At 50.5% G+C, this 27,728-nt stretch overlaps 1 protein-coding gene across 3 annotated transcripts in view; it reads left to right on the forward strand.

Moving 5' to 3' along the window:
• Positions 1-3,629: 3,629 nt before the first annotated feature.
• Positions 3,630-27,728, forward strand: part of Adamts7 (ADAM metallopeptidase with thrombospondin type 1 motif 7) — a 46,132-nt gene continuing 22,033 nt past the window's right edge. For 2 of the 3 annotated variants that reach the window (XM_042281415.2, XM_042281417.2), the window contains exons 1-8: positions 3,630-3,759; positions 13,444-13,799; positions 15,456-15,621; positions 16,093-16,271; positions 19,187-19,270; positions 19,565-19,689; positions 20,709-20,858; positions 21,994-22,140. In XM_042281415.2, coding sequence (XP_042137349.2) covers positions 3,690-3,759; positions 13,444-13,799; positions 15,456-15,621; positions 16,093-16,271; positions 19,187-19,270; positions 19,565-19,689; positions 20,709-20,858; positions 21,994-22,140 — 1,277 coding nt within the window. In that variant the 5' untranslated portion in view covers positions 3,630-3,689. Of the gene's footprint in view, positions 3,760-13,443; positions 13,800-15,455; positions 15,622-16,092; positions 16,272-19,186; positions 19,271-19,564; positions 19,690-20,708; positions 20,859-21,993; positions 22,141-27,728 lie in introns of those variants that run through there. The other variant, XM_042281418.2, reaches the window with a different exon arrangement.

Below are 27,728 nucleotides of genomic sequence, written 5' to 3' on the forward strand. Positions count from 1 at the left end.
AAAAGAATTAAAGGGAAACTCACTAAATAGATACATGGTGTCTGAACAATTCATTAAGCAGGTTAGATTATCAACTCTCTTGCTTTGTTTCTAATATCCACTGTGCCCTCCAACACTTGGAGTTGGCTCAGCTTGCTTTTCCAGTTGGATTATCACTCATCATTAGGGTATGACTCAGCCTTCTCATTCTTTTGTATCACATTGTGCCCAGTGTAGTTCCCAAGGATGTTTACAATGAAGGTACTCAGCAAGATATGGACAGAACACAGTCTTGGATCTGGGACACAGATGGAAACAGGAGTGTAGATGTAACCTCTTTTTAAATAAGAAACACAGAGACGATTCAGAGATGAAAACCAAGAGGTCAGAGCAATAGCTAAGAGCTGAGATAAAAAACCTTACCCTTCACTGCCGCTGCTGTCCTACCTCTCCGCAAGAGACCTACTTCCTGTGTGTTTGTGCTGTTTATTGACTTTCTGTTCTGCCTTCTCATTGGTTGCCAACCCAACCACATGACCTCCTTATCACTGCTCATCTGTACAGACCTCCAGGTCTTCTATGGTTGGTATTGAGATTAAAGGTGTGTGTCTCCATGCTGGCTGTATCCTTGAGCACACAGAGATCCCCTAGCTCTGCCTCCCAAGGTGGCTGGTTCTTTCTGTATTTCCCACCTGCTTGTTTGTGTGGCCTCCTTTAGAGTCCGGAGTCCTCTGTTTTTCACAGCTGCCTCCCTCAGTCCTACAGTGAAACCTAGTGCTTGCTAGCTTGAGTGAACAGCTTGCTAAGAAGAGGGCATTCCCAGGATGCAGTGGCCTATCAAAGGAGAGATCTCTAGCTTTGACGCTTCTGGGAGGGTAGATGAGGGGCCGAGCATGAGGAGAACTAATATAAACAAGAGCACCACCATCGCCCAGTTTCTGCTATGGCTTGCTATTTGCTCTGACCCCCAGGCAACTTTATTTATTAACATACAAATAAAATCACATTTCAGTACAATTAAAATATCACCATACAGGAGGGTACCGTTGACAACCAAGGACTTTGAAAATATGAACTTTAGGGGCTGGAGAAATAGTTCAATGGTTAAGACCACTGGCTGCTTTTCCAGAGGTCCCAGATTCAATTCCCAGTACTTACAAGGTGACTCTCAACCATCTGTAACTCCAGTTCCAGGGGATCTGACTCTCTTTTGGCCTCTGTGGGCACCAGGTACCCCACTGGTGCACAGGCATACATGTGGGCAAACCACTCAGACAAAATAAATAAATAAAAAGTAAAAAATAACTTTAATGTGGCATTTCCTCCAAGCCTCTAATATGTTACTTGGCCTTGGAGGCTGGCCAAAGAAATAAAGGAGGCAGGTTACATTGGCCAGGAAGGGCTTTGCTATGTTGCGTGCAAGCATCACAAAGACCAAGTAGTGGAGCCAGCCTTAGTAGTTCACAGTGGTGGGACTGGCAGACCCATACCAGGCAGTGGCAGGTTAATGTGATTAGTGCCATGATAAGGTATTCTGGGGCCCTAAAGGGGTTGTAAGGACTTTCTGGAAGAAATGACATAAAAGCTAGGCCTGAAAGTTTGACAGGTTTGTGCCCATCTTTTTTCTTTCATGCATTTGGCTCTGTCTAGCCATTCTGGTACAGAGATCAAATGGAGTCCGGAGTCCTCTGTTTCTCACAGCTGCCTCCCTCAGTCCTACAGTGAAACCTAGTGCTTGCTAGCTTGAGTGAACAGCTTGCTAAGAAGAGGGCATTCCCAGGATGCAGTGGCTTCTGTGAGGGTAGATGAGGGGCTGAGCATGAGGAGAACTAATATAAACAACCCCTCTGGAGAAGGCTGAGAAGAGGGTAGACAAGCAGGTAGGATCTACAGGGGCTCCTAATCCACAGAGCCATACATCTTTATCAGGAATAGAACGTTTTAGATGGAGTCAGTAGCTGTTAGAAACCACGGACAGAGGAGCATTTCTGGACTGAATCCCTTGGGGGAAAAGGAGGGAGAGGGTCACAGAGCCCCGGTGAAATCGTTTTCCAACACTGCAAAGTGCCTGCTCTACAGGTCCAGAGGAAGAGAAAGTGTCAGTTATAGGCACCTTTGAGCAGGATGGGAGGCGTTGGGGAAGATTTCCTGCCACTGACCAGCAAAACCTGCAGCTATCAGAGGTGGGGAGAGACAGTGGGACAGAAGAGGCTAGAGGGTGGGGAGGAGGACGACGACGATGACAAGGGACTAGAGGGGAAAACAAAACAAAGCACAGTGCAGAAGGTGAGCGAACAGCAGGGTTCAGAGTTCATCTCATCTGCAGAGTTCAGCCCCGAGGGATGGCACTGCCTCATGTGGTCCAAAGGCCGGAAGGAACTGAGGCGGAGTCCCTGAGGATGACTGTGGAGAGAGTAGATGGTTATGCATTACACAGGACCCCTGGGGGCCGAGAGAGCTGGAGTGCAGAGAGATAGAAGTGAGCTCTTAGACGTCGTCAGAGAGACTGCAAAACAGCTGTGCACCTTGGTGGGCTACACCAAAAGTGGCCAAGGGGAGAAGCAGGACCATACAAGTCCATCAAGTCCATCACTCTCAGGGAAAAACCAGGCTTAGTGAAGGCAGGAAGTAAAGGTGTGTGTGTGTGTGTGTGTGTGTGTGTGTGTGTGTGTGTGTGTGTGTGTTCCTTCTCCTGAGTCTGCTCCTGGAAGTATATAGGCTAAGGGGGACATAGAAGCCAGAGCAGGGGTGGGGGGTGGGGCCCAAGGACAGAAGGCAGGCGTCTGAGATGGTCTGGTCTGGGGGACAGGAGGCAGGGTTGGCTGGCCTCCGTTCCCAGAGCCCCTTCTGAAAGTCTGTGGGTACTGTCTTGACCCACCAGAGTCTCCTGGCTGTTGGCTGAACTCCGTGCTGATTCTAGGGGAACGACACGGGAAAGCGTCCGGACAAGGAATCAGTGGCCTTTACCTTGAGTGGGAAACTGCTGCCCAGTCTATGAGGGCCTAGGCCTCTCTGAGTTGACTTTGGACCCAAATCTAGAACCCCCAGGCCCTGCCTTCTCACTGTGCGATCTCGGTCCCTTGGGAGGTTTCCAGGTTCCCTTTTCAGAAGGGCAGGCCTGCCTGTCCTGGGAAGCATACCCAAGGGTGTCTCCTGAAGCACAGATTAGTGACAAGGCAGAAACTGCAGGAACTCCAGATTCTTTGGGGGACCTCGCAGGGTACAGGCGGCCTGGGCCTGCTCCACCACCAGGGGACGCCTGCAGCCCTGCAGGCGGTCGGGAGCCTGAGTTGGTGGGGTGGGGACTGCGGGTGCGGTCCCCTACTCGGCCCAGCAAGAGGTGGCCAGCCCGCAGGGCTCAGAGGCCCTGCGGGGGCGGGGCGAGGCCGGCGGGGGCGGGGGTAGGAGCTCGCCGGGCGGGGCGGGGGTGGGCGCCCTGCTCCCCCTCCCTCCTTCCTTTTCTTTCTTTCTTTCTCCGCTTCTCGCTCTCTTTCTTTGCCTCGGCAGCTGGCCGAGGGGGCGGTCCTTGCAGTCTTTGTTGCCGGAGGAGCGAGTGCAGCTGCCAGCCGGCCAGAGTCGGGACCTGGACCTTGGGAGCTGCATGCGGCCAGGCGGTCCTGAGTCGGACCCCGGCCCCGGCTAGGACGCAAAGGCGACAGACGAAGGCGTGCGCTAGGGGTCGTCCCGCGGACACCCCACTCTGGCTGGCCATGCGCGGTGGTACGAGTCTCCTCTTGATCCTGTGCGCTCTGGCGTCCGACGTCCCGGGACCTGCATCAGGTGGGTGGCTGAGCCTCTGGGACCCGCCTGACCCTGCCACCCTCCCCGCATCCCCAATCGCTTCTCTGTGCACCCTGTGCTGGATGGGCTCCTCCTAGGATTACTAACGGGCCAGGGTCGGGTAGGCAGATTAGCGAAGCTGTACCCACCGGGAGCCATCCCTCAGTCTGCGCCTCAGTTGGCGTCCGGGACTTTCTCCTGGAGCGAGCTTGCACTCTTCGGGCTCCAGCTTCCCAGCCGCGCGTGCAGCGATGCGCGCACCTCTCCGTAGAGAGCGCTCCTCGGATGGGGCTGGACGAATCCTGAAGGACTCTTGTTTGTCACCCTCTGCTTTGGGTGACTCTCCTGGAAAGCAAGCTGGCTAGGACACTGTCGGGGACCGCGCCAAGTCGCAGGTCTGCTGGGTTGCGTCGCCGCGCCTCCCAGCTTGGCGGCGCGGGGGTCCGAGTCCCCACCGCCCTTGCATTTCCTGCCTCCCCCTCCCCCAAGTGTTGAAGGCACAGGGAGGAGAATGGGGAGCCGGAGCTTCTTCCTCCGCCCTGGGTTAACTCTCCCAGCCCCGCCCGCCCGGCCGGCCTCAGACGAGCCTCTGGCGAGCGTCCAGGCTCTTGTTTGGCTGCGACCTGCGTTGCAGCGCGCTTCTGGAGAGTCCGGAGCAGCCCGCCTGGGAATATGCGAGTCAGGGATGTGAGAGACCCCAGGCTTTGTGCTTAGGTAGCTCCAGGTCGGCTGGGGGCTGGTCAAGTATTAGGGAATGTATCTGCAGGTGAGGGATTCAAGGGTATTGCCAGGTAGATGGATTGGAGGGATGGATGAACTCTGGATGGACTGGACCAATATGGAGCGGGCAGGAGTGACCTCGAGGAAAATCTGCCCTGGGCGGGGTTAGGCTACTTGCCTTCCTGGTGCAGATACTGTATCTGTGGGCCCCGAAAGTCAGGAACATTTAAACCACTGAGCGTAATGGCTGGGAGAGCACTGTTTTAGGGTTGATCTAACAGTAACCTTCAGGAAGGCGGTGTGCGGTGTGTGTGTGTGTGTGTGTGTGTGTGTGTGTGTGTGTGTGTGTGTGTAAAATCATTTAGTGAGCACCTACTAGGACCCAGCCTTACTCTTACTCATTCTTATTTCTCACCATCTCTTAGTAAACCTGCAAGAAAGCTGACACGCATAAAAACCTCTTCTGTGAGGAAACAGGTTCAAAGACTAGTGTGAACTGCTAGTGAGGGCGGTGGAAAGAGAGGGCAGAAACAGGCTCTTGGGAAGTGTGTGCGGTCAGGGAGAGGTGCGCCTTTTAGGATTTTTATGAGGACCGAAATAGTGAAGGTCAGTTGCTTACTGCTGGGCAGTAACTGCCATGCCGTGGCCATTATCTTTATTACTCTTCTAGACAGACTCCATTGGATTTCAGGATGCTTTGGTGAGTCCTGCTATTTGGACTTGTTGCCTGGGGTACCAGCAGGCCAGGCACCCTCCCTTCACTAATCTGGGGACCCCACCAGGGCTGAGTGTGTGTCTCTGGAATCCCTCTAGATCTGTAGTGTGGGGCCCTGCTGTTTCTGCTCTCAGGATCTCTGACTCTGAGGCTGTGAACCTCTTTGTCTCTCTCTTTTTTTTTTTTCTAAGCCTGGACTCTTGCCACTGAATGGTACCTCAAAGAGCATGTCCTAGGCTCACTTTTAGAAAAATGTATACTATCTTTTTTTTTTTTTTTCTTCATGGACTCCCGGGGTGCCAGGCTCAGTCCTGACTGCCCCATTCCCTCACACAGGCCGTATTTCCCTCTGCATTGCTTTGCAAGCCCCGGTGTCTATGTGCTGTGGTGCTCCGGGTCATTTGAAGGGCTGGATTGTAATTTAGGTTCTTGATAGGGAGGTGAGGGTTAGTCCAAGGTTGGCATTTCTCTGGCAGAATCCCTGACGTGAGAGTTGTCACCTAGGAGTGATATGAAGAGTCTTTATCACCGGAGTGTGTGTGGTGTGGCAGGTGCTCAGTCCCATCAAGGCAGCAGACCTTCTGACCTGGCAGAACACTTGGCCATGAGCCACCGGCACCCTGTCAGCTGGTGCCAGCTGCTATTTCAAGGGAATTTCAGCTCTGATGATCTGCTTTCCCTGTAGGTCCACGTTGGTGAATGTATTTGAACCTGCAATTATGTCTCACGGCCACTAGGTGCTGATGGTTTTTGGCCACCAAAGTCTTTACCTGGGTCTTCCTGTAGGGAAGGCATTACTGAGAATTACTTATCTTTCAGTTCATCGTGCTTATCTTTAAGATGATTTAAGGTTGGAGAGATGGCTCTCATAAGATGCTTGCCGAGCAAGGTTGAGGACCTGAGGTTTTCAATGGGCTGTCTCTGATGAAGATCTCATCCTAGCCAATCCCAGTCTAAGCAAGCGGTGTCTCCTTCCTTTGCTTGGACGTTCTCTATACTGGGCCAGGGTGGGCACATACGCATGCGGTAAGGGGGGCTGTGGATGCCTTGTGCCAACCTCTCTATTTTGAGTGGTTTTTTTTTTTTTTTTTTTTTTTTTTTTTTGCATTTCCCTGGACTTTGGAACCCCAAATGATCCCAAACGGCTAGTAGCCGAGGGCACTATGAATACACCAGGTACTGTGAACCCGGCATTTCATAACAGTAATGAGCAAACAAGGCTGGTGGAGAGACTTTTTTTTTTTTAAAGGAACAATGGATTCTTAGCCTGTTTATTGCTTTTCTCAGTTTGGTTAGAGATGAAGTTTTTTATTGAGTGATGGTGGCTAACAGGCAACCTATGTATACTCAGCCTCAGTACTGGGAACAGTAGTAAGCAGTGGGGACAGAGACCGATGGGGAACACAGGTCCTCCAAAGAGGACTTCCGGCTTTCCTCCAGCCACTTTTGACAGGTGGAAATTTAGGTCTGATGTGTGTAGATGACAAGATTTCAAGGAAAAGTGGGAATTGAAATTTTTGTGTAAAGATCATATAATTCTTAAACACTGGAAATTGACTAATTTTTTTTTTCAATATCTGTGCCAATAAATAGAAACAGGCCTATAGTCTCTGGTCAAGGGGTGGTAGTCTCAAAATACTCTTATTAGGACGCCAGGGTAGTAAGCATGCTATCTCCCAAAAGAACCCCTGGAAAGATATGATTACACAGTATATGCATCTTGGGACTCTGGAGCCTAAGACTTACAGAATAGCAGTCTGTGGGTTAGGTCCTAGGTGCCTGTAGCTTTTCAAAGCTCTGTAGGTAACTGGTCAGTTAGCTAAGTTCACTCCCAGTGGGAGATTTCCACACTTCCTCAGAGTCCAGTTCCCTGAGGCTTTTGCTAAAAAAAAAAAAAAAAAAAAAAAAAAAAATGAAGCTTCCTCATCCTCTTTCTTGGAGATGCTGATTCAGTGAGTCTGGGATGGGGCCTGGGAATTTGTTTTTAAGAAAGTCTTGTCCAGGAAGTCTGGGAACTCTTTGCACTTACCACCCCTGAAGTTCATTGATTGGAAATACTTGCTCAGAGCTACACAGCAGTTCTTCCCAGGTCACTCGTCCCATGACTCTCAGAGAAGGCACTTGCTAGCAGGGCAGCCATGGGCAGAGGGCAGTGTCTTTTTTTTTTCTTTATTAAGAAATTTTCTACTCATTCCACATACCATCCACAGATTCCCCCCTCCTCCCTCCTCCCACCCCTTCAGCCCTCTTTCCCAAGCCACCCCGCATCCCCCAAATCGAGGACTCCCATGGGGAGTCAGCAGAGCCCAGCACACTGAGCCTAGGCAGGTCCAAGCTCCTTCCCACTGCACCAAGGCTGTGCAAGGCGTCATACCACAGGCACCGGACTCCCAGAAGCCTGGAGGGCAGTGTCTTGAGCAGAGGCACACCACTGGCATGTGAGGGGCACCCTGCATGAGTTCTGGCAGCAGACAGAGGGAGGATTTGGTTCTGTAACAAGGCCACAGTCAAGCCTCTGAGTAGACTTGACTGTGCCAACTTGGCAGGTGGTAGCAAAGAGAGTTCAGAATATATCTGCAGGACACTTGAACCAGAATATTTCTGTGGACCTGAGGGGTCACTGCTATGAACAGCCAGATATCTAAGGAGTAGTACCTGGACTGGATGAAACCTCAGTGAATCAGAGCAGTAAGTTTCCTCGCTGTGCCTGGAGTTCAGGCACTTCAGAGAGGGGTAGGGCTGGAGGACAAGAGCAGGGACCCAGAGCACCAATGTAGGCAGGTGTGCACAAGAGGATTTGTTTTGTTTTTGTTCTGTTATTGTTGTTTTGAGAGTCTTAAATAATCTAGTCTGGACTCAACCTTCTTATGTAGCTAAGGATGACCTTGGATTTCCAATCCTCATTCCTTCCCTTCCCAAATGCTGGGATCTATGTATGTCACCAGGACAAGTTTTGGCAAAGTTAGTGATTGCCAAAGGTCTTCATATATATGCTGCTCATCACTATACCATCCAAGCCGTACCCTCAGCCCTCTGAGATTTCTTTTGAAGCCTAGTTATTAACTTCTAGGAAATGTATCTCATCAAATTTCTTTGTATTGACGGTGGGGAACACAGACTTCTGATGTGATGTTACTGAGAAGCCATTTGGGAAATGGGGTCAGGTCTCAATTTTCTCACTCTCAGTGTGTGGTTATAGCCCACTTTACCACTCTGAGCTCTTGTTTGCTTTCTGACCTGGAAAGTAGTCTGACACACCTTATTCTTGGTGCCCTAACCTAGAGTCTTCAGCCTAAGGGACCACAAGTCCCAGGAAGCTAGGAACCTGGATTGGAAAATATTACATCTACAGTTTTTTATAACTTCAAGTGATATTTAGCATAAAGATATTTTTCTTTAATTATGAATATGGCCAACACATTTAAATTATAGAGTGTGAATATTTAGTTTTGAACATTACCAGGGAATTCCAGCATTACCACATGAGTGTGGAGGCCAGAGGATGGCCTTGGGTGCCATCTTTAGGAATACCGTTCACCTCCATTGAGAAGGTGTTTATCATTTTCCTGGAGCTTACCAATTTAGCTGGGCTGTCTGGCCAGCAAGACCCAAGGGTCCTCCTGCCTCTACCTCTCCAATTCTGGGATTACGAGCATGCATCACCCGGTGGCCTGGGTTTTTATATGGCTTCCGGGGACTGAACTCATGTTTGCAGGGCAAGCACTTTACTGACGGAGCTATCTTCCTCAGCTCCACAAGTAGTTTTTTTGTTTCTTAACTTAAAAAAAAAAGATTTAAGCCGGGCGGTGGTGGCGCACGCCTTTAATCCCAGCACTCGGGAGGCAGAGCCAGGCGGATCTCTGTGAGTTCGAGGCCAGCCTGGGCTACCAAGTGAGTTCCAGGAAAGGCGCAAAGCTACACAGAGAAACCCTGTCTCGAAAAACCAAAAAAAAAAAAAAAAAAAAAAGATTTAGCTGGGGGGTGGTAACTCGTGCCTTTAATCCCAGCACTTGGGAGGCAGAGACAGGTGGATCTCTGTGAGTACAGGCCAGCCTGGTCTACAGAGTGAGTTCTAGGACAGCCAGCTGGCTACACAGAGAAACCCTGTCTGGAAAAACAAAAAACAAAACAATAACAACAACAAAATATTTATTTTATTTGTGTATGCTAAGTGTATGTGTGTGTAGTATGTGTGTAGGAGTCTGAAGAGGCCAGAAGAGGGTGCTGGATCCCCTGGAACTGGAATCACAGATGTTTGTGAGCTGCTGGGTACTGGGAACTGAACCCAGGTCCTCTGTAACAGCAGTATATACTCTTTTTTTTTTTTTTTTTTTTTTGGTATTTCGAGACAGGGTTTCTCTGTGCAGCTTTGTGCCTTTCCTGGAACTCACTCTGTAGTCCAGGCTGGCCTTGAACTCACAGAGATCCACCTGGCTCTGCCTCCCGAGTGCTGGGATTAAAGGTGTGCGCCACCACCACCCGGCCCAGTATATACTCTTAACTAAGGAACCTTCTCTCCAGCCCCACATAAGTTTTCTTGTCTCACTGACGCAGATTCTTTGAAATAAACCTTAATGTTCATTACTGCTTCAAAATCACTACACCATTGTTAGACCTTGCTTAATGATCTGGTGAATGACCACACAGTTCTGCGCTTCATTTTCAAGGTTATCTTGATAGCTGTATTTCCATACAGTGGACTTTCTTGGTCTTCCTTATATCTTATGCATTTACAAACATTTCTCTGAGAAGGGGTGCCTGGGAAATAAATAAACAAGCAAACAAATAAACAATGTGAAGAATCTTTTTCCTTTCTGGTCAGTGTAAGAGGACGGAGTGATACAGAGAGTGATTTTCAAACCCTGAGGGCTTGAGCTGAGTGAGGTCTTTGGACAGTCTTCAGCTCAGGAGCCCTTGCTTCACATGGACTCTTTCCAAGAGAGAAGTCAGGGATGCTCCACTGAGACAGGAGTAGAAAAGCACCAGAAAGCCCCATCTGGGTGGTCCTTCTCCCCATCCCGGGAGGCCAGTACACACTTGCACATCCCACAGGCATCTGAAGACACATTTTCTAATCCACGAGGCTAGTAACAATTCTAACAACGTCTGCTGAGTCCAGTGGGCTAGGCACTGCTGTGTGTAGGGTGGCTCAGTACATTCAGTCCTCAGAACAGCCCCTGATTACATGTAGGTTCTGTTGTTATTCTCATCTACACATTCATTCAACAAATATTTCCTAAAAAACGACTAAGTTCCAACCACTTCTAGAACTTGAAAAAAATTTCTTCAGCAAATAATATGAAGATTCTCACCTTCTTGGAAGTGATGATATTGGAAGGAGAGAGAAAACAAAGGGACACATAATAAAAAAAAAAGTTAAGCGATGGGGTGTATCGTCATTGCTGGGGGGGGGGGAAATAAAGCAGGAAAAGGGGGACAGAGAAACCCAGTGAGTCACAATACTAAAATCAAATGGCCAAGAGAGACCTCACAGAAAGATGTTTGAACAAGGGCTTGAAGGAGGCTGTCATGCGTGAACCATGTCAGAAACAGACACAATGCAGGAGGTGACATCAAGTTTGTTGGCTGTAATTCACCGACCATTCCCTGCTTCACTCGGTGCTCATGGTCCTCAGCAACCAGGTTTGCTGTGTGCGTGGTGGATGTGCACTCGTTAATGTATGTGTGTACACTTGTCTATGTATTCACGCACGTGGAGGTCACAGGTGGCTACTGTCTTTCTTCAGTTGCTCCCCACCTTAAGAGACAGAGCTTTTCACTGAACTCAAAGCTTGTCCATTCACCCAGTCTGGCTGGTCAATGCCCTTAGGGACCTGCCTGTCTTCATACTCCTTTCCTCAGAGTTGGGGTTACAGGTATGTGCCACTTCACCTGGCATCATATGTGGGTTCTGGGGATCCAAACTCAAGTTCAAACTGTTGTGCAGTGGTCTCCTAACCAACTGAGTCTTCTCTCCAGCCCACAATTTTTTTTTTTTTTTTTTTTTGAGACAGGGTTTCTCAATGGAGCCTGTCCTGGAACTCACTTTGTAGACCAGACTGGCCTCGAATTCACAGAGATTCACCTGCCTTTGCCTCCCAAGTGCTGGGATTAAAGGCGTGCGCCACTGCTGCCCAGTGAAATAGGTTATTTTATTCTTTTATTTTTTAAAATGTGTGTGTGTGTGCGTGTGTGTGTGTGTGTAGCATGTATGTACATGTGTAGAGGTCAGAGGGCAACCTCGGGTGTCATCTTAAGGGCTACTGTCCACCTCCTTTGAGACATGGTCTCTTTTTGGTGTGGACCTCAACGATAGGCTAGAATAGCTGGTCAGGAAGCCTGTTTTCCTGTCCGCCTGTCCAGTTCTGGGATTACAGGCCACCACACTTGGTTTCCAAAACCTTGGTTTGGGGGATTGAACTTGGGTCCTTGTGCTTGCATGCCAAGTTCTTTACCAACTGAGCCATCCCTCCCAGTCCCTGTTCTCATCTTAATTACTAATGTTAACTCTCTGCTGGCACATTACACTTTGTACAATAATGTCTAAATGTTACAGAAAAGGTTAAAGAGGCATCCAGCTTCAAAGTGGGACCAAATTAGTTTCATGAACTGCAGGACCACAACTCCCAGAGCTGTTCAGGGTTCAGAGTTAGCAAATACAGGTCCAGGTGGCAGAGGTCTTGAGTGTCAATTTGAAGGGGAGCATCTGTCCCTGACAGGAAAACAAAACAAAACAAAACAAAACAAAACAAAACAAAACAAAACAAAACAAAACAAAACAAAACAAAACAAAACAAAACAAACTTCTTGATCTGAAGCCCCAAGATAGGTGAAGGTCCCTCACCATGGCAGTTTTTGTAGACAAGGCTCATGACCTACGTGGTGGTAGGTTAGTGTGCCTGCTACATCTCAATCTTGGGGATCCTTTGAAGTTCAAAGTGAGAGGATTCCATCTGGTCTAAAACATGTCTGGTGTTTCTGGTATTATTTTGGTATAGCCACATGTTTCTTTTTTTATTGGCACACATAAGTTACAGTTAGTCCTCACGATGGGCTGGCAATAGCAGTTGTTCACTTGTATAAACAGGAGGTAGAGTCATTCTCTTTTGACACTTTACTCAAGATGGTGGGACTCTAGGTGAAGACTGTTGGACTAACTGAGGGCCAGGTTTGGCTTGAAAACTGCTGCTCTGACAACATGGTACTTCAGAGTAGAGGGGAAGAGAGATGATGGAAGACAGAGGGAAGAACAGTTCAAAATCCTGAGGTGGGGACACATCTGGCCTGCTGAGGGACATCAAGGGACTGGGGGGTCCAGGAGAGGGAAGTAAGGAGTAGGTGGAGATGAGACTGGAGAAGTCTCCTTGCCTAGGGCCTCATGGGCCAGTGCTGTGAGGTTATTTTATGTTTTAAGTCAGATGGGAGTAGCTGCAGTATTATGAGCAGAGTGAGATCGTGAGTCCTTCTGGTTGCCATGCTGAAAATGAGTTGACAGAGGGCTCCTGAGGTGTAAGCAGGGAGACAGATGAGTTAAAAGTCACTGTAAGAAGCCGGGCGGTGGTGGCTCATACCTTTAATCCCAGCACTCGGGAGGCAGAGGCAGGTGGTTCTCTGTGTGTTTGAGGACAGCCCGGACAGCCAGAACTGTTACATAGAGTAACCCTGTCTTGAAAAAAAAAACACTAACTACAAAAAGTTCCTGTAGGAATTCAGACAGAGAAACTGAGGCATGGAGTGATGAAATAGCAAAGCTGGTAAGAAGCATAGTGAGGGGTTTAGTTTTGCTCTTCTGAGATAGGGTGCTGTTATGTGGTGGGGACTGCCCTCCTACTTCCTACGTGGTCTCAGTCTCTTGAAACTCCTCAGTGCTTGGGATTACAAGCATGCCTCACAATGCCTAGCCATGGAGGGATCCTGACCCCAGCTGTCATTTCTTAGCTGTCCCCTTCTCTCTTTCCTGGTGATCATCTAGTACAGTAGTTCTCAGTCTGTGGGTTACAACCCCTTCGGGGTCAAATGACCCTTTCACAGGAGTCGCCAAACACCATTGAAAAACATAGATGTTTACATTATGATTCATGACAGTAGCAAAATTACAGTTATGAAGTAGCAATGAAAATAACTTTATGGTTGGGTGTCATCACCACATGAGAACCTGAATTCAAGGGTTGCAGTATTAGGAAAGCTGAGAACCACTGGTGTAGAACTTTGAGTCTGCCTTGGACCTGAATGCTGCTTTCTCTCTGCAGGTCTTACAACCAAGGGCCGGTCAGCTTTGGATATCGTGCACCCAGTGCGGGTGGATGCTGGAGGCTCCTTCCTGTCCTATGAGCTGTGGCCACGGGTACTGCGCAAGCGAGATGTGTCTGCCACCCAGGCCTCCTCCGCTCTCTACCAGCTGCAGTACCAAGGGCGGGAGCTGCTCTTCAACTTGACCACCAACCCTTATCTCCTGGCACCCGGCTTTGTGAGTGAGATCCGGCGTCGCAGCAGCCTAGGACACATGCATATCCGAACCCGTGTCCCCACCTGCCATTTGCTTGGTGACGTGCAGGACCCAGAGCTGGAAGGCGGCTTTGCAGCCATCAGCGCCTGTGATGGCCTAGTGAGTTCTCTGGGATCCATGTCGGGGAGGGCCTGGGGTTGGCATGACATTGACTCTGCCTGGTGGCTTTTTGGTCAATATACCTTTCCTCTGCCAGCGTCTGTGTTCACGAGGGAAACAGAAATGACAGTGCAGACCTCCTTGTTCTGAAGGACAGAACGTTTGAAAGTTTTATGTGAGCCAGATGCCAGTTGGCCTTGGTTTTTGTCAAGGTTTGGACCCAATCCTTGAACTTCTGAAAATGTCCCAGAGACTCTCATATGGAAGAGAGCTTGCAGAGGCCAAGAAAGCCGTTGGGTGCTTACTTCTCTGGGGTGTCGGTGATGACGGAATCTCTGCAGACTCTCTTAGGCACGCGCCCCTTGCCTTTAGCCTTGCAGCCCAGATTAGGAATCCCCTGAAACCTCTCTCTTCCTACCTCTGTCAGCCTCTAAGACAGTTCTGCCACTGCTGCAGCCCTAATTGCCTGTGGGGTTCCACTACCAAAGACTAAATGAGCTTCCACACCAGGCAGCATCTGTCTGCTTTCTGAAACATCAAGCACCCTAGGGTGTATAGCCGGACTGGGGGTGTGCACACACAACAACCATCCACGGCTTTCAGAGGGCTCTTGGCCAAAATGGCTCAGGTGAAAACTATGGGACCAGCAAAAGGCACTATGAGCTGCGGAATGCCTAGGCTTGGAGGCCTATCAGTAACATATTCTGGTTTAGGAGCCCATGCCTGCTTCTCAGGTTCAGTTCCTCTCTTTGAGCCTGCCTGGCAGCTGGGCAGAGATCTCCTTCCCATTCTGTAGATTAAGAAACAGGCTCCCAGAAGACCTTGCCTGAGGTCACCAGTCTTTCAGGGATTTTGGAGGCTGATTCAAAACCCCTCTGTAGTCCCTTAAAGCAGGGGTACTTTCTAGTACTCTGGACTTCTTAACTCTCTGTGACCCAAGGGGTCTAATTGGTGCTAGTGGGAAAGTCTAAAGGAGGTGACACCTTCTCTATTGGAGTCCCAAGCTTGCTCCAAAAGTGGCAGGCTGCCTGGATGCTTCTCATGGTCCTCTGTTCTCTGAACTCTGTGCCAGGCAGATGTGCCCAAAGCACTTCCTGCCAGCTTCATTTCTCTGGCCAGCTATGGACCCGAGAAACAGGATATCTTGGTGGTCATGGCAACTGTGCAGCTTGGGTATGACAGAGCTGCCTTTGGAGTGATTCATTGCCTCAGGGAGGCTGAAGAGGTCAATGAGAAGTAATAGCCAGCTGGGAGGGGGCATGGTGGCTGGCAAAGGAGATGCAAAACATCCCGAGGGCCTGGCTGTGGGCCACCTACTCAGGAGGTCTGTCTGGGACTGTGTAAAATGTCATCTTGTCAGATTCCGACGCAAACCTCTTTCTCCCTCCTCGTTATGGTGGTGGTGGTGGAGCAGAATCCTTGGAGATGTTTCAAGAGGCTTCTAGTAAGGGCCAGAGCTTTGCTTTGAAGCCTTTGGCTGTGTAGAATGGCAAGGAAAGAATTAGCAATCGACCAGCAGGAGGAGCCGCCCTTTCTATCTGTGGTGGGTTCAGGTTGGGGAGGTGGGGCTTGGCTGGGCAGGCCAGGCCTCTGGAGTATGTGCAAAGGGAACCAGGTACCAGTCCTTCTTCTGTGACCCTGCCGCATCTTCCCCAGAGAGGTGTGTTCCAGCTCTCCAATGAGGACTACTTCATTGAGCCTCTGGATGGAGTTCCAGCTCAGACTGGACATGCCCAGCCCCACGTGATCTACAAGCACCAAGGCTCTGAGCAGCGGACCCAGCAGGATGACTCAAGGGCTCCAGGCACCTGTGGGGTGCAAGGTATGTACCTCCCTACGGAGTTGGGGCTAGGGATGACCTACAGACACATGTCCTTTCTAGAAGCCTCCCTCAACACCCTCATGCCCAGCTTCCTTGAATTAGAGGAACACAACATTAGAGCAGACATGCCACTATAGCCTTCGATGTCTCATTAACCTGTGGCATGGACTTGACAGGTCCCCTGGACTGTGTTTCCTGCTGCTGCTCACCTCCTTTGCCCACTTTGACAGACACTTCATCTTCCTCTGCTCTCTCTGCATATTGCTTACGGTGTCTCTGACTCCATCCATCATTCTTCCTCAGGTGGCTGGGCTGTCCGTAGCCAGTTCCAGCAGGGATACTGGTGAGGAGCCTCCTGCCTCTTTTCTGCTTCCACTCCCGACTAACTAACCTGTGTTATTGGGGCCTTACAGCTCAGTACCTGGGGTGGGAGGAGGGGAGAATCTCACCCACTCCATCTGTGCCCGTCAGTGTCCCCAGAGCTGGAGCGTCGGCGAGAGCGCTGGGAACAACGGCAGCAGAAGCGGAGGCAGCAGCGGTCAGTCAGCAAAGAGAAGTGGGTGGAGACCCTGGTGGTGGCCGATGCCAAGATGGTAGAGTACCACGGGCAGCCACAGGTGGAGAGCTATGTGCTGACGATCATGAACATGGTGAGGTTGCTACGCTTGCTGCAAGGGTGGTGGGGGTGCCTGGGAGGGGGCCTTGAAATGGGACCCCAAGGGAGAGCTGGGTGGAAATGCCGCCAGGCTGGCTTCCAGACAGAGGGTCCGATTCCAAGCACGAAGGAGGTTTCCAGGCCTCAAGTCTAGAGAGAAACACAGCGCGGCAGGATCCCTAGGAGAGTGCTCTGGCACAGGACATGGTAGACATGGTTGTAGGGCTTCTTGGACCTTGAACTGCACTTCAGTGCCCCTCCCTGGCCCCAGACTATCCAGAGTGCTGAGCAGTATGCTGTGCCACCCTGCCGGGAGGGGTGAGTGAAGGCTGGGCCACCCCAGCCCTATGCCTGCCTAAGAGCGTGCGGTCTGCTTGTTTCACACGCTCTGCCCTGAACAAACCCCTCCCTGCCTTATGTCAGGATCTGTGCTGAGTGCTGAGAACAGACACACCCCATTAAAAGAGCTCCACCTGAAACATCTTCTACATGTCTTAGAGATGGGAATGTCTGCTCGATTTAAGGTCTTCTAGCTGGTGACCTTGGGCAGGTCTATGAGCTGGGGAGGATAGAAACACTTGGTGGGCTGGACACACTACTCTTGATCTCACCTGAAAGTTGAAATGACAGGGGCTCTGGGATGCATGGGCTTAGCAAGTCCAGGTAGGCAAGACAGAGCTACGCAAGGTAGTCTGGGTCTCTAAAGGCCCACCCATTGGGGACTGTGGCTGATCCTCCTGCCTCAGTCCTGACTGTAGGGTCAGGGCCTCCTTCCCAGATCCCTCCTTGAAGGGCAGATAGGAACCTGCAGGCCACCAGGCTGACCCTTGTAGCCCCTCAGAAGAAAAACTCTCGGTACTGCTCTGTCTGTCCCCTAGGCCAGGGCTCACTCACTGCCACCTTAAAGGAAGTGCCTCTGAGGTCAGCTAGCATGGATAGCTGTGAAACCAGGGCTCAAAAGAAGGGGCTGCAGCCATGGCTGATGTCTATCTGCTAACATCACAGTCCCACTGTGTGAGTCCGAGTGAGCGAGTGTAGTCCTGAGGTAGCCTTTCCTGGCTTGGATACCATCACTGGCTCCTTGCTCTTTAGGGAAGAAAAGGCCTCTGAGGCCTTCTGCTTCAGGGTCCTCACTCAGGCTTCTTTGCTGAACCTGGTCTGCACAGGGAGGTGGCCACTGAAGGCCAGGCTGTAGGGGGCTATTGCTGAATAACAGGGCTTGGCCTCAGGACAGGCGAGGAAGGGCAGGGTAGGGTTATCAGCCCCGAGGTCCTGTTCTTCCGAGTGTCACCTCTTACAGGCTCAGCTTGCAAGAGGTAGCAGCTTGTCTGGGACTCCCTATAGTCAGCAGCAGAGTCTCTTAGGGGTCCAGACTTAGGCACAGTGAGACCTACCCAGACTTAACAGGCTCTCACAACATCCGTTGGGTGACTAAGGATCGTTTTGTTTCAGGGCTCAGCAGGTTCTACTGGGAAGAGGTGGGGTTGGCCTTCACATTCTCCTGTAGGTGGCTAAGGGCCTGACACCCAGCCTGAATATGGGGTGACGGTAGCCCCTGGCATCATTTTATCTTCATTTTTGACTTCAGAAGGCCATCTACCCTCAACATTCCTCCTTTTCCTTAAGAATAATGCCTAGGGCCTAAGAGATAGTCCAGCTGGCAAAGTGCTTCCAACCCCCCCCCCCAACTCACTTAAAAAGGCCAGATAAGGTGACAAGTACTTGTCACCCCAGTGCTGGAAGGCAGAGGTGGGTAGGTCCTCAGGGCTCACCAGCTAGACAGCCTAGCCTAACCAGCGAGCTTCAGGTCAAAGAAGAAGCTGTCTCAAACAAGGTGGAGGCTTGAGAGAGCTTAGCAGGTAAAGGCACTTGCCTGGAAAACCTGGGCATCTGCGTTTGATCCCCAGAGCCCATGGTAGAGGGAGAGAATGCACAGACCCCTGGAGGTTGGCCTCTGACCTCCTCACATGTGCATGCTACACGAGTGCCCACATGCACACATTGTATATAGGCAGGCTAATAATAAATCAATTAAACAAACAAGATAGTTTCTGAGACGTGATAGCCAAGGTTGACCTCTACACACATGCACACTCCTCCCAAGTCTCCCTTCCTATTTAGATACTATTTTTCTTTAGGTATTGTGAGGAGTCACAACCAACCTGCCATCTGTGCCCTGGGGACCTGACAGCTGACCCCAATTGTGACCTGGCCTCCTCTTTTCTGTGGGAGTTTTAAAGGGGCTGGTGGCTATTGGTATTCAGTTCTCTGCACCCTGGTACACTGTCTGTCTTTAGGGGAGACCCTTAGAGCATTGTCAGTAGCCATGGGGCCTCTGACAGATAGGAACATACCCACCCTCATCACTCCAGAACTGCCACCCTCAGAAAGGACAGGAAAGCAGAGTGGTGGGGGCTCCATGTTGGCACCTGACTCCACCTTAGCTCTCAGGATCCATTCATAGCTGCTCCTTGAGAAGGCTTGGTTTCCCCAGGATAAAAAGAGAAGCGTCGGAGCCCATGTTACGCAGCAGCTGACATCAGTGCTCTGGGCTGCTGTTGGCTTTGTTGGGGGGTGGGGGCGGGGGCAGGCTCGGGTGGGGGAGGGGTCAGTATCTGCAAGCAGATCTCAAGCTATTGTTCAGAACAGTCCAGAGCCCTAGGAAGCTACTTGGAAGGATTTTGTGCGTGGTGGTCGGTCACCGCTGGGTGGGGGCGGTATGAGTGCAGGTGTGGAGATGGGCAGGCAGAGCGCCCACACATCCACAGTGATGTGAGCAGCTAGTGTGCACCTGAGAGTGATCTTGTGTGTGGTCAGATGTGCCTGTTCCTGGGTGGCTGGGGTGGGCACTGGGTTCCATATCCCATATCCTAGTTGTGGCCTGATCCCCTCTGACACCCTCTCGGATAGGTGGCTGGACTGTTTCACGACCCCAGCATCGGGAACCCCATTCACATCACCATTGTGCGCCTTATCCTGCTGGAAGACGAGGAGGTGAGACGTCATATAGTCCTAAGCTGTTCCCAGCAATGACCAGGGCTCTCCTGCCCTGTGCCTTGAGTACCCTACATGGGAGAACATGCGTAGGCCTCCTTGGCCATCACAGTATCCTCCCACACCTCTGGCCCTTGAGAGACTTTCTGGCAGGTCACAGACAGAGGGGTGGAGGCTGGAGAGCCGGTTGCTCCGTCCCTTACCTCTCTGACGCCTGCCTCGGTGTGGAGGCAAATCAGGCTTGTCCCTCCGAGCTCCGTATGAGGCATGAGCCACCCCTCTTTCTGTCCCCAGAATGACTTAAAGATCACGCACCATGCAGACAACACTCTGAGGAGCTTCTGCAAGTGGCAGAAGAGCATCAACACCAAGGGGGACGCCCACCCGCAGCACCATGACACGGCCATCCTGCTCACCAGGTACCTCGCCAGGAAGGGAGGGAGGGCCTTAGAATTGAGGGGTGTCATGTCACTGTCATACAGAGACACCCCGCAGCCACCCAGGCTCCCCACGGTAATGTCTTGCTCAAAGAAGCTTAGATAACACAAGGCAGAAGTGGACAGAGGTGCGTGCAATCCAAAGATGTGTTCAGGACTCACCAGTTCTACATGTATGTGGGTGTGGTGTGTGAGCATTGTGTGTGTGTGTGTGTGTGTGTGCGCGCGCGCGCGCGTGTATGAATGGTGTGTGGTATATGTGTTTACGCTGTATATATGTGGTCTATATATGCATGTGTGATGTGTGTGGAGTCTGTGGTATGTATGGTATGTGTAGAGTGTGTGTGTGCAGTGTTGTGCTATTCAGTTGTGAAGGTTGGTGGCCAAGAATCCATTTGCAGAGAACACTGGCTTTCAGACATTCTTATGCTGTTTATTTTCTATTGCAGTTCCTTCCCTCTCTCCTATTCTCTGGGGCTCTATTTTATTTTATTTTTCCAACTTTTAAAAGTTATATTTATTTACGTGTGTGTGTGTGTGTGTGTGTGTGTGTGTGTGTGTGTGTGTGTGTTTACATGCATGCCATAGCACGTGTGTGGAACTCAGAGGACAGCTTGCAGCCATTGTTTCTTGTCCTCCATCGTGTAGATTCCAGAGATCTAACTCAGGACCTCAGGCTGGCCACAAGTGCCTTTGCCCATTGAGCTGTCTCTTGGGCTCAGAGCCCGTATTATTGTGTGTTATCTTCCCTCTGCTGGACTACGGCAGCTGGAGTGGTACCAACATTGTTTGTTCTAGACACACATCCCTTCCTGGGGTCCCAGTGTGTTGGAAAGGTTGTGTGTGAGCAAAAGCACCTGCTTCTAAAATGGCCATATGTGGGTCCGATGTCAGAGTGGTGAGAAGCACCACCCTTTCTACCTGACCTGGGCTGGCCTGGGCTCCTCCTGGCCCTCTTGGCATTGGACTAAGACAGCCTGTGACCGCTTCTTTCTTTGCAGGAAGGATTTGTGTGCAGCCATGAACCACCCCTGCGAAACCCTGGGCCTGTCTCACGTGGCTGGCATGTGCCACCCTCACCTGAGCTGCAGTGTCAGTGAGGACACGGGCCTGCCACTGGCCTTCACTGTGGCCCACGAGCTAGGACACAGGTAACTCACCTGCCCCCGCTACCAGACAGAAACCTGACTTTACCTTTCCACGCTTGGGCACCAGCCAGGGAGGATCATGGGTCACAAAACCCCAGGGGACAATACTGTCCGAGATGGCAATCCCAACCACAAAGCCCCAGGACTGTCCCTGTTTTCTTCAACAAGACTTCCTCCTGTAAGCAGGAGAGAGGTCTGCTGGGGCATCACTAAGGCCCATCTGCAGGGTGTCACGTGAGAGGAATGGGGATGGCCGGTCAGTGTGTGGAGCCTTGGCCACCCCCTTTATTGCCCTCGGTGCTGGCATTTTTGACTCTTGTCACTTTGCTTCCATTCCTGCCCACTCTGTGACCCTGGGCAAGGTGCCATGTCCTTCCTGGGCCTCTGTGTGCTCCTCGTAGACAGAGGAGGCTGGAGTGAGAGCAACGTCACCTCTGCCCGTGGCTCCTGTGTAGCGTGGCCTATGCCCTTCGCCACCTGTGCCAGGGTTGGTTATCTGGTGAACAGGCTCCCAGAGAGCTCTGTGGGCCAGAGGACTTGGGCTGGGTGACAGCCATGCCTGTGTTGGTGGCCTCAGTCCTGGCTGTGTTGTTACTCTGGCTAGTTGTTACCTTGGCCTCTCGGAGGTTCTCTGGGGTGAGGAGGGTTAAGTGGAATTAGTAGTTGGCATGGTTCCTGGCTCAGGAACGTTTTCTTGGGCTCTCCGTAGGGATGGTCTCTTGAGATCTTCCTGGGAGGTGGTAGCTCAGACCTCTTAACTCAAGTTTACAGCCTGAAGTCACCCTGGGGCCAGTGAGGATGTAGGGCCACAATAGACTCTCATCCGCATCTCCTGGATTGCCATTCTTGGCTAGCTCTGGGCGCAAGGATGGGCTCTGATGGTCTCAACACAGGTTCACTTCAGGCTCAGCCTGGTACATGTAGATGGGAACCCCAGGGAACCCCACTGTCGTCCCCATAGTGTGTATTCAAGAAACAGGCTCAGAGAGGGTGTGTGACTTTCTCAAGGCCACACAGCCGTGAGGTGACAGAGCTAGCCCCGGGAATTGGGACTGTACCCCTTGCAGACCTCCCATGGAAGGAGGCCTGGTGGCCCTCCCGCTGCTCACCTGCCCCTGGGGCCTGTGCTCTCACGCAGTTTTGGCATTCAGCATGACGGCAACGGCAATGACTGTGAGTCCATTGGGAAACGGCCTTTCATCATGTCTCCACAGCTCCTGTATGACGGAGGCATTCCGCTCACCTGGTCCCGCTGCAGCCGCGAGTACATCACCAGGTTCCTCGAGTAAGTCCTTCCCCGGGCCTGGTGGCCAGGCCCCGTCTCTGCGGCCATTGTCCCATGGCGGGGATGCAGTGCCAGGCAGTGGGGTGTGTGGGGCGCCTGGTAGATGCGGGGCCTCAAGAGTCCTCTGGACCAGTGCACCTGTGCTGTGGTGCTGGGCCTTGGAGGACGGGCAGGAGCTCGAGGGGGCCCAGCTAGGAAAAGTGTCAGGCTCCATCCAGGGCAGGGAGGTGAGCCCGCTGCAGACAGGGAGGGCTATTACTGTATGCAGTCAGGAAGATGCTGGCAGTCAGGGCTGGCAAAGAGGGATCCTGGGGGATGGGTGGCCAGCTTCACAGCCTAGTGAGGCCAGACGAAGAGGAGCAAAAATAGAAGGCTTTTCCTTCCTTCAGTCTCTTACTTTGTTGAGCTATTTTGTATTCTTACTTAATATTCTAAGTAAGAAAAAGGGTTAAATCTAGATTTTTTTTTTAAAATTTCTTTATTTATTGGGGTGCACATGGGTGGAGGTCAGAGGACTACTTGAGGGCATGGGTTTTCTAGATTTGTCAATCGTGTTCTGGGGTTTTAACTCAGGTTGTCAGACAAGTGTCTTTATCTGCTGAGCCAACTTCCTGGCCCTAAATTCTTTTCCCCCCTTTTTTCTTCCTCCTCTTGTTTTTAAAGTTAAAAACTCTCTCTCCCTCCCTCCCTCCCTCCCTCCCTCCCTCCCTCCCTCCCTCCCTCCCTCCCCCCCTCTGTCTGTCTCGACAGGGTTATTCTATGTAGTCTTGCTGTCCTGGAATCCAGGCTGGCCTCAAACTCACAAAGATCTGCCTGCCTCTGCCCCCTGAGTGCTGGGATTAAAGGCATGTGACACCACACCTGACTCGCGAGCTCTTTTTTTAAAAATAATCAGTGGGTATATTTGTGTGTGTGTATACATGTGTGCACGCGTGCACACCACAGTGCACACATGGAGCTCAGAGGACCACTGTGTGCAGTCAGTTCTCTCCTTGCACCTTTATGTGAGTTCTGGGCATCCAATTCAGGCTGCCAGACTTGCATGGCAGAAGCCACTTACCCTGCTGAGCCTCCTCAGTGGGCCCCTAACCAACTTCTGAGCACACATTCTACCATTCACTTTTGCTTTGTACAGGGCCCCGTGTGTGGTACTGCTGTTCAATCCCAGAGCCTCAAGCATGGCCAGGCATGCTATGCTCTTGGAGACCTTGCTACATGTCCGCCCGCTGGTGCCAGCTTGATCTTAAATGCCACTGTCAGCTTTTAAGACGCAGAATGATCACAGCTGCACAACTGGCCTTTCTGAGTGATCTTCACTAGGGCAGTGGAAATAGTGAAGGAAACTGTTCAAACTACTTGTCATTTTTCTGAGTGCTTTCCTCTATATGTGCGTTCATTCCTGATGGTCCACCTTCTGCTTACTGATAAGGAACAAACTCCAAGAAAAGATCACTGTCTTGTCCTTTCCTCTTGTGTCATCACTGTTTGCACAGTCATTGGCTGATTCAGGGATGTAATCTGAGCAAGAAGGGACGTGGGGGCTTCTTAGTTGGCCCTGTTTCCAGAACCAATGCTTCTTTCTTCATTGGAAGCAAGTTGGAGTTTGAGTGACAGTACAGCCTCTGGGGCTGTCCATACTCCTCTCTCACTGTAGGCATGGCACTCTTATCTGCGGGGATTCCCTCCCCCTTTTAGAGGGTTTCCAGACACGCAGTGGGCCATCAGGAGGATCCTGTGCTTCTGAAGAAGAGTGAATGTTATACACAAACAGAGCGACAAAGAACATTGGGTGCAGACACTGTGCATTTCTTTGGCTCGTGCACATGCTCCTGTGTCCTTTCAGATCTTGCTGACAAAGCTGAGGTTCAGAGACATTGAAAAATTAAAAATGTCAACAGCAGAATCTTTTTTTTTTTTTTTTTTGAGTAAAACTGAAATTTATTATAAGCCACAGTCCACCGCCTGGCTCAGCCTCCTTTCTTATAGAACCCAGGACTATGAAGCCCCAGGAATGGCACCACCCACCATGGGCTGGGCCCTTCCCCATTGATCACTAACTGAGAAAATGCCTTACCAGCTGGATCTCATGGAGGCATTTTCTCAACTGAGGCTCCTTCTTCTCTGATGGCTCTAGCTTGTGTCAAGTTAACACACAAAACCAGCCACTATACCATCCCCAGCTTCCCTCTAGACTGGATACTTTCCTAGACTATCCCTAAAATTGTCACAGAGAGGCTTCCTGTTTCCTGGATTCCATGCTTCTGAGGGATTATCTTTTGTTGTTGTTTTGATGGAGCACACCCTTAGGCATCTATCCAAAGTGGGCACATTGAGGTAAACGGTCTGTCTGAACATGCCTTTGCTCTTCTTTAACATAAGCTTGGTAGTTTGATTTGGTACCTAGTCACTCTTGGAATGTGGAAGGCATTTTTTCTATTATCTGCTAGTTCCCAACGTTACTGTTGAGACACCCCATACCATTCCTATCCTGACGTCTTTGTATGTGACCTTTTAAATAGTCTGGAAGCTTTTAGGAATCTGTGCCTTGGTCTCTTTTTATTTTGGGGACATTCATTGGGCTGTCTTCATCTAGAAACACATGTTTTTCAGTTACTGGAGATGTTTTTGTATTATTTATTTTTGATAATCTATTGTTTTCTTTTTGAAACCCTTTTAATATTGAGTTGTTTTCCCCTTAATTTTTAGGCTTTTTCCATCTTTTCTTTTCAGAGAGGTATTGCTTTGCTTTCATATACTTCTTCTGTTAAAGGTTTTGTTTGTTTAGAGATGGCTGTCTCATGCAGCCCAAGCTAGCCCTAACTTGGTATCTAGCCAAGGCTGACATTGAACTCCTGATCCTCCTGCCTCCTTCCACTAAGTGCTGGTATTATACATGTATGTCTCTACTCTATTAAAATTTTCACATTTTGTTTATTGTTCTTTTTATTTCCTTAGCTTTAATAGTCCCTAAATACTCATTTTTAACTTGTCTTGCTTCATAAGTGCATCGTCTGTTCTTTCTGAGGTTCAGATTTATATGAATTTATGAAATCTTTTCTTCTTCTTCTTCTTCTTCTTCTTCTTCTTCTTCCTCCTCCTCCTCCTCCTCCTCCTCCTCCTCTTCCTCCTTCTTCTCTTCTCCTCCTCCATGTAGTTCACAAATAACAACATGGAGACTTATTATTAATTATGAAAGCTCAGCCTTAGCTTAGGCTTGTCTCACTAGCTCTTACAACTTAGAGTAACATGCTTTTATTAATGTATATTTTACCATGTGGCTTTTTACCTTTCTTTTATTCTGTATGTCTGACTTCCCGTGTCTCCATTCCATCTCCTGCGTTCCTGGATTCATCTCCTCCCCCCGCCCCCCCGAAGTCCCGCCTATACCTCCTGCCTAGTTATTGGATGTCAAATATCCCACAACAGGGTTTCTCTGTGTAGCCCTGGCTGTCCTGAAACTTGTACTGTAGATCAGGCTGGCCTCGAACTCAGACATCCTCCTAGCTCTGCCTCTCGAGTGCTGAGATTAAAGGCATGAGCCATCACCTCCTAGTTTGAAATCTTTTTTTCTTTGGGTTATGGTCCCCCCCCCCCCGGAGCTGAGGACCGAACCCAGGGCCTTGCACTTGCTAGGCAAGTGCTTTACCACTGAGCTAAATCTCCAACCCCCCCCTTTTTTTTTTAAGACAGATTTTATTTATATTTATGTGTCTCCATAAATGAGACATGTGAGTGCAGTACCTGCAGAGGCCAGGAAAAGACATTGGATTCCCTGGCACTAGAGTTAGAGGCTGCTGTGAGCCACATGATGTGGGCACTAGGAACTGAATTCTTGTCCTCTGCAAGAACAGCAAGTGCTCCTAACTGATAAGCCATCTCTCAACAGCCTGGTTTATTCTTTCTAAACATGTTTCTTTCATGTTAAAGATTTTCTTACAACGCGTTGGTATGTTTTGTATAGAGAAGGAGAAAGAGCTGCCTACTGGGAGATCTATAGCCTTGGTGCTCTCTGAGTCACTGATGAAGGGCTTATTGGGATTCAGCTTTTTTTTGCGGGGGTGGGGGTGGGGGTGGGTTTGCATCCTTATATGCCAGAAACTGGGGTCATGTTTCTGAGTGACTTGGGATACCCAGAGAAGGCTCTAGTTTCCTGGGAGCATGTCACGTTTCTCGGCTGGCATCCAATAGGGCAGGGCTGACTGATGTCTCGGCATTCACTGTGCAGAGTATTAGTTCTGCATAGGTTCTTCTGCTGTGATTGGGATTCCTAGGCCAGATCCTCCTGGGTTTCTTTTCTTCTGAGTAGGGTAATAGCAATCACCTGGCCACACAGAGTTGGAGTGGAAACCTTCAAATTAGCTCCGTCCTCAGCCCTACTGGCCCCCAGATAGCTGAGGGTCCCTGAGATCCTGATTCCCGAGTCTTCTAGGGTTCTCTTTCTCCCTTGTTTCTCCACACCGGCTTTAGCTCTCGGCTTCTGTCACTTTACCAAGTCAGCTACTGATCCACCATCTGCTTTGCAGCTTCCGGAAGTTCTGTCGGCATCATTCATTTGCTGTCATCATGTCCTTCTTACCCTCTGCCCGGGTGGAGTTATGCTTTGTTTATCCTTCAGATGTCAGTGTAGAAGAGCATCATCAGTGGAGAGCAGAGGAGATAGGCCTGCTTGCTCAGTGTGCTGTGGTTCCCTGGAAGCCCGCTCCACTCCCTATGGCATTAAGCTGGTGCATGCCTGGAGGGCTGGGCTGGTGACAGCATGGACACAGGCCTCCCCTGGAAGAGGAACTTGGGTGAGGGGTGACAATCGGAAACTGGAGAGCTCAGTTTGGTGGTTAAATCTTGGACCCTGGCCCAGTCTCCTTGTGTTGGCAGATGAGTTACATTAGCCCTTAAGCCTCCAAAAATGGGGATCATGATGGACAAGCTCGGTGTTTGCTTTGAGGATTAACCAAGAAAGCAAGAGGCACACTAGCACATTGCCTACCAGAGAGTACACAGTCAGTACATGGCCATGGCTGCTATTACTCTTTCTACAGTTACCGAGTGGTTGACCCTGTGCATTTGAACCTGAGAAGCAGAGTGGGATGGGGAGGAGGTGAGCCTCCCAGCGAGGAACAGAGGATGAGATTTCTTGGGAAATCAGAATAGTGGGTACCCTGAAACACCCACAGGGCTTGTTCCCAGCTGCCCCACCCAGAGTGCCACCCAGCACCCTGGCTCAGGGACAGACAGCGGAACAGGCTAGTCTCTGTGTTCCTTTAGCTGCTGGAATGTATGAGAGCCTTGGCTGGGGGCCTGGGCTCAGAGTAGGAGGAGAGGCAGAGAGCCTGAGCCTGAGGCATATCTTGCAGATGGAAATGGAACCCACCACCTGAGGGTGCTTGGGAGGGAGAGTCGCCCACACCAGGTCAGGGCACACTTCTCTGCTCCATCTGTGAGTGAACAGGCAAGGGGTGCAAAGTCCAGGAGAAGGGGGAGGCAGAGGAACCCTCTACAACAGGCAGAGTGGCTGTTCCATCTCCCATCCACTAGCTCCTAGCTGGGGTAGGACAGGAGACAGTTTCTGCCAAAACAGGGTGGGGATCTGA

The sequence above is a fragment of the Peromyscus maniculatus genome, chromosome 7, assembly GCF_049852395.1.
Source record: "Peromyscus maniculatus bairdii isolate BWxNUB_F1_BW_parent chromosome 7, HU_Pman_BW_mat_3.1, whole genome shotgun sequence".
NCBI lineage: Eukaryota > Metazoa > Chordata > Mammalia > Rodentia > Cricetidae > Peromyscus > Peromyscus maniculatus.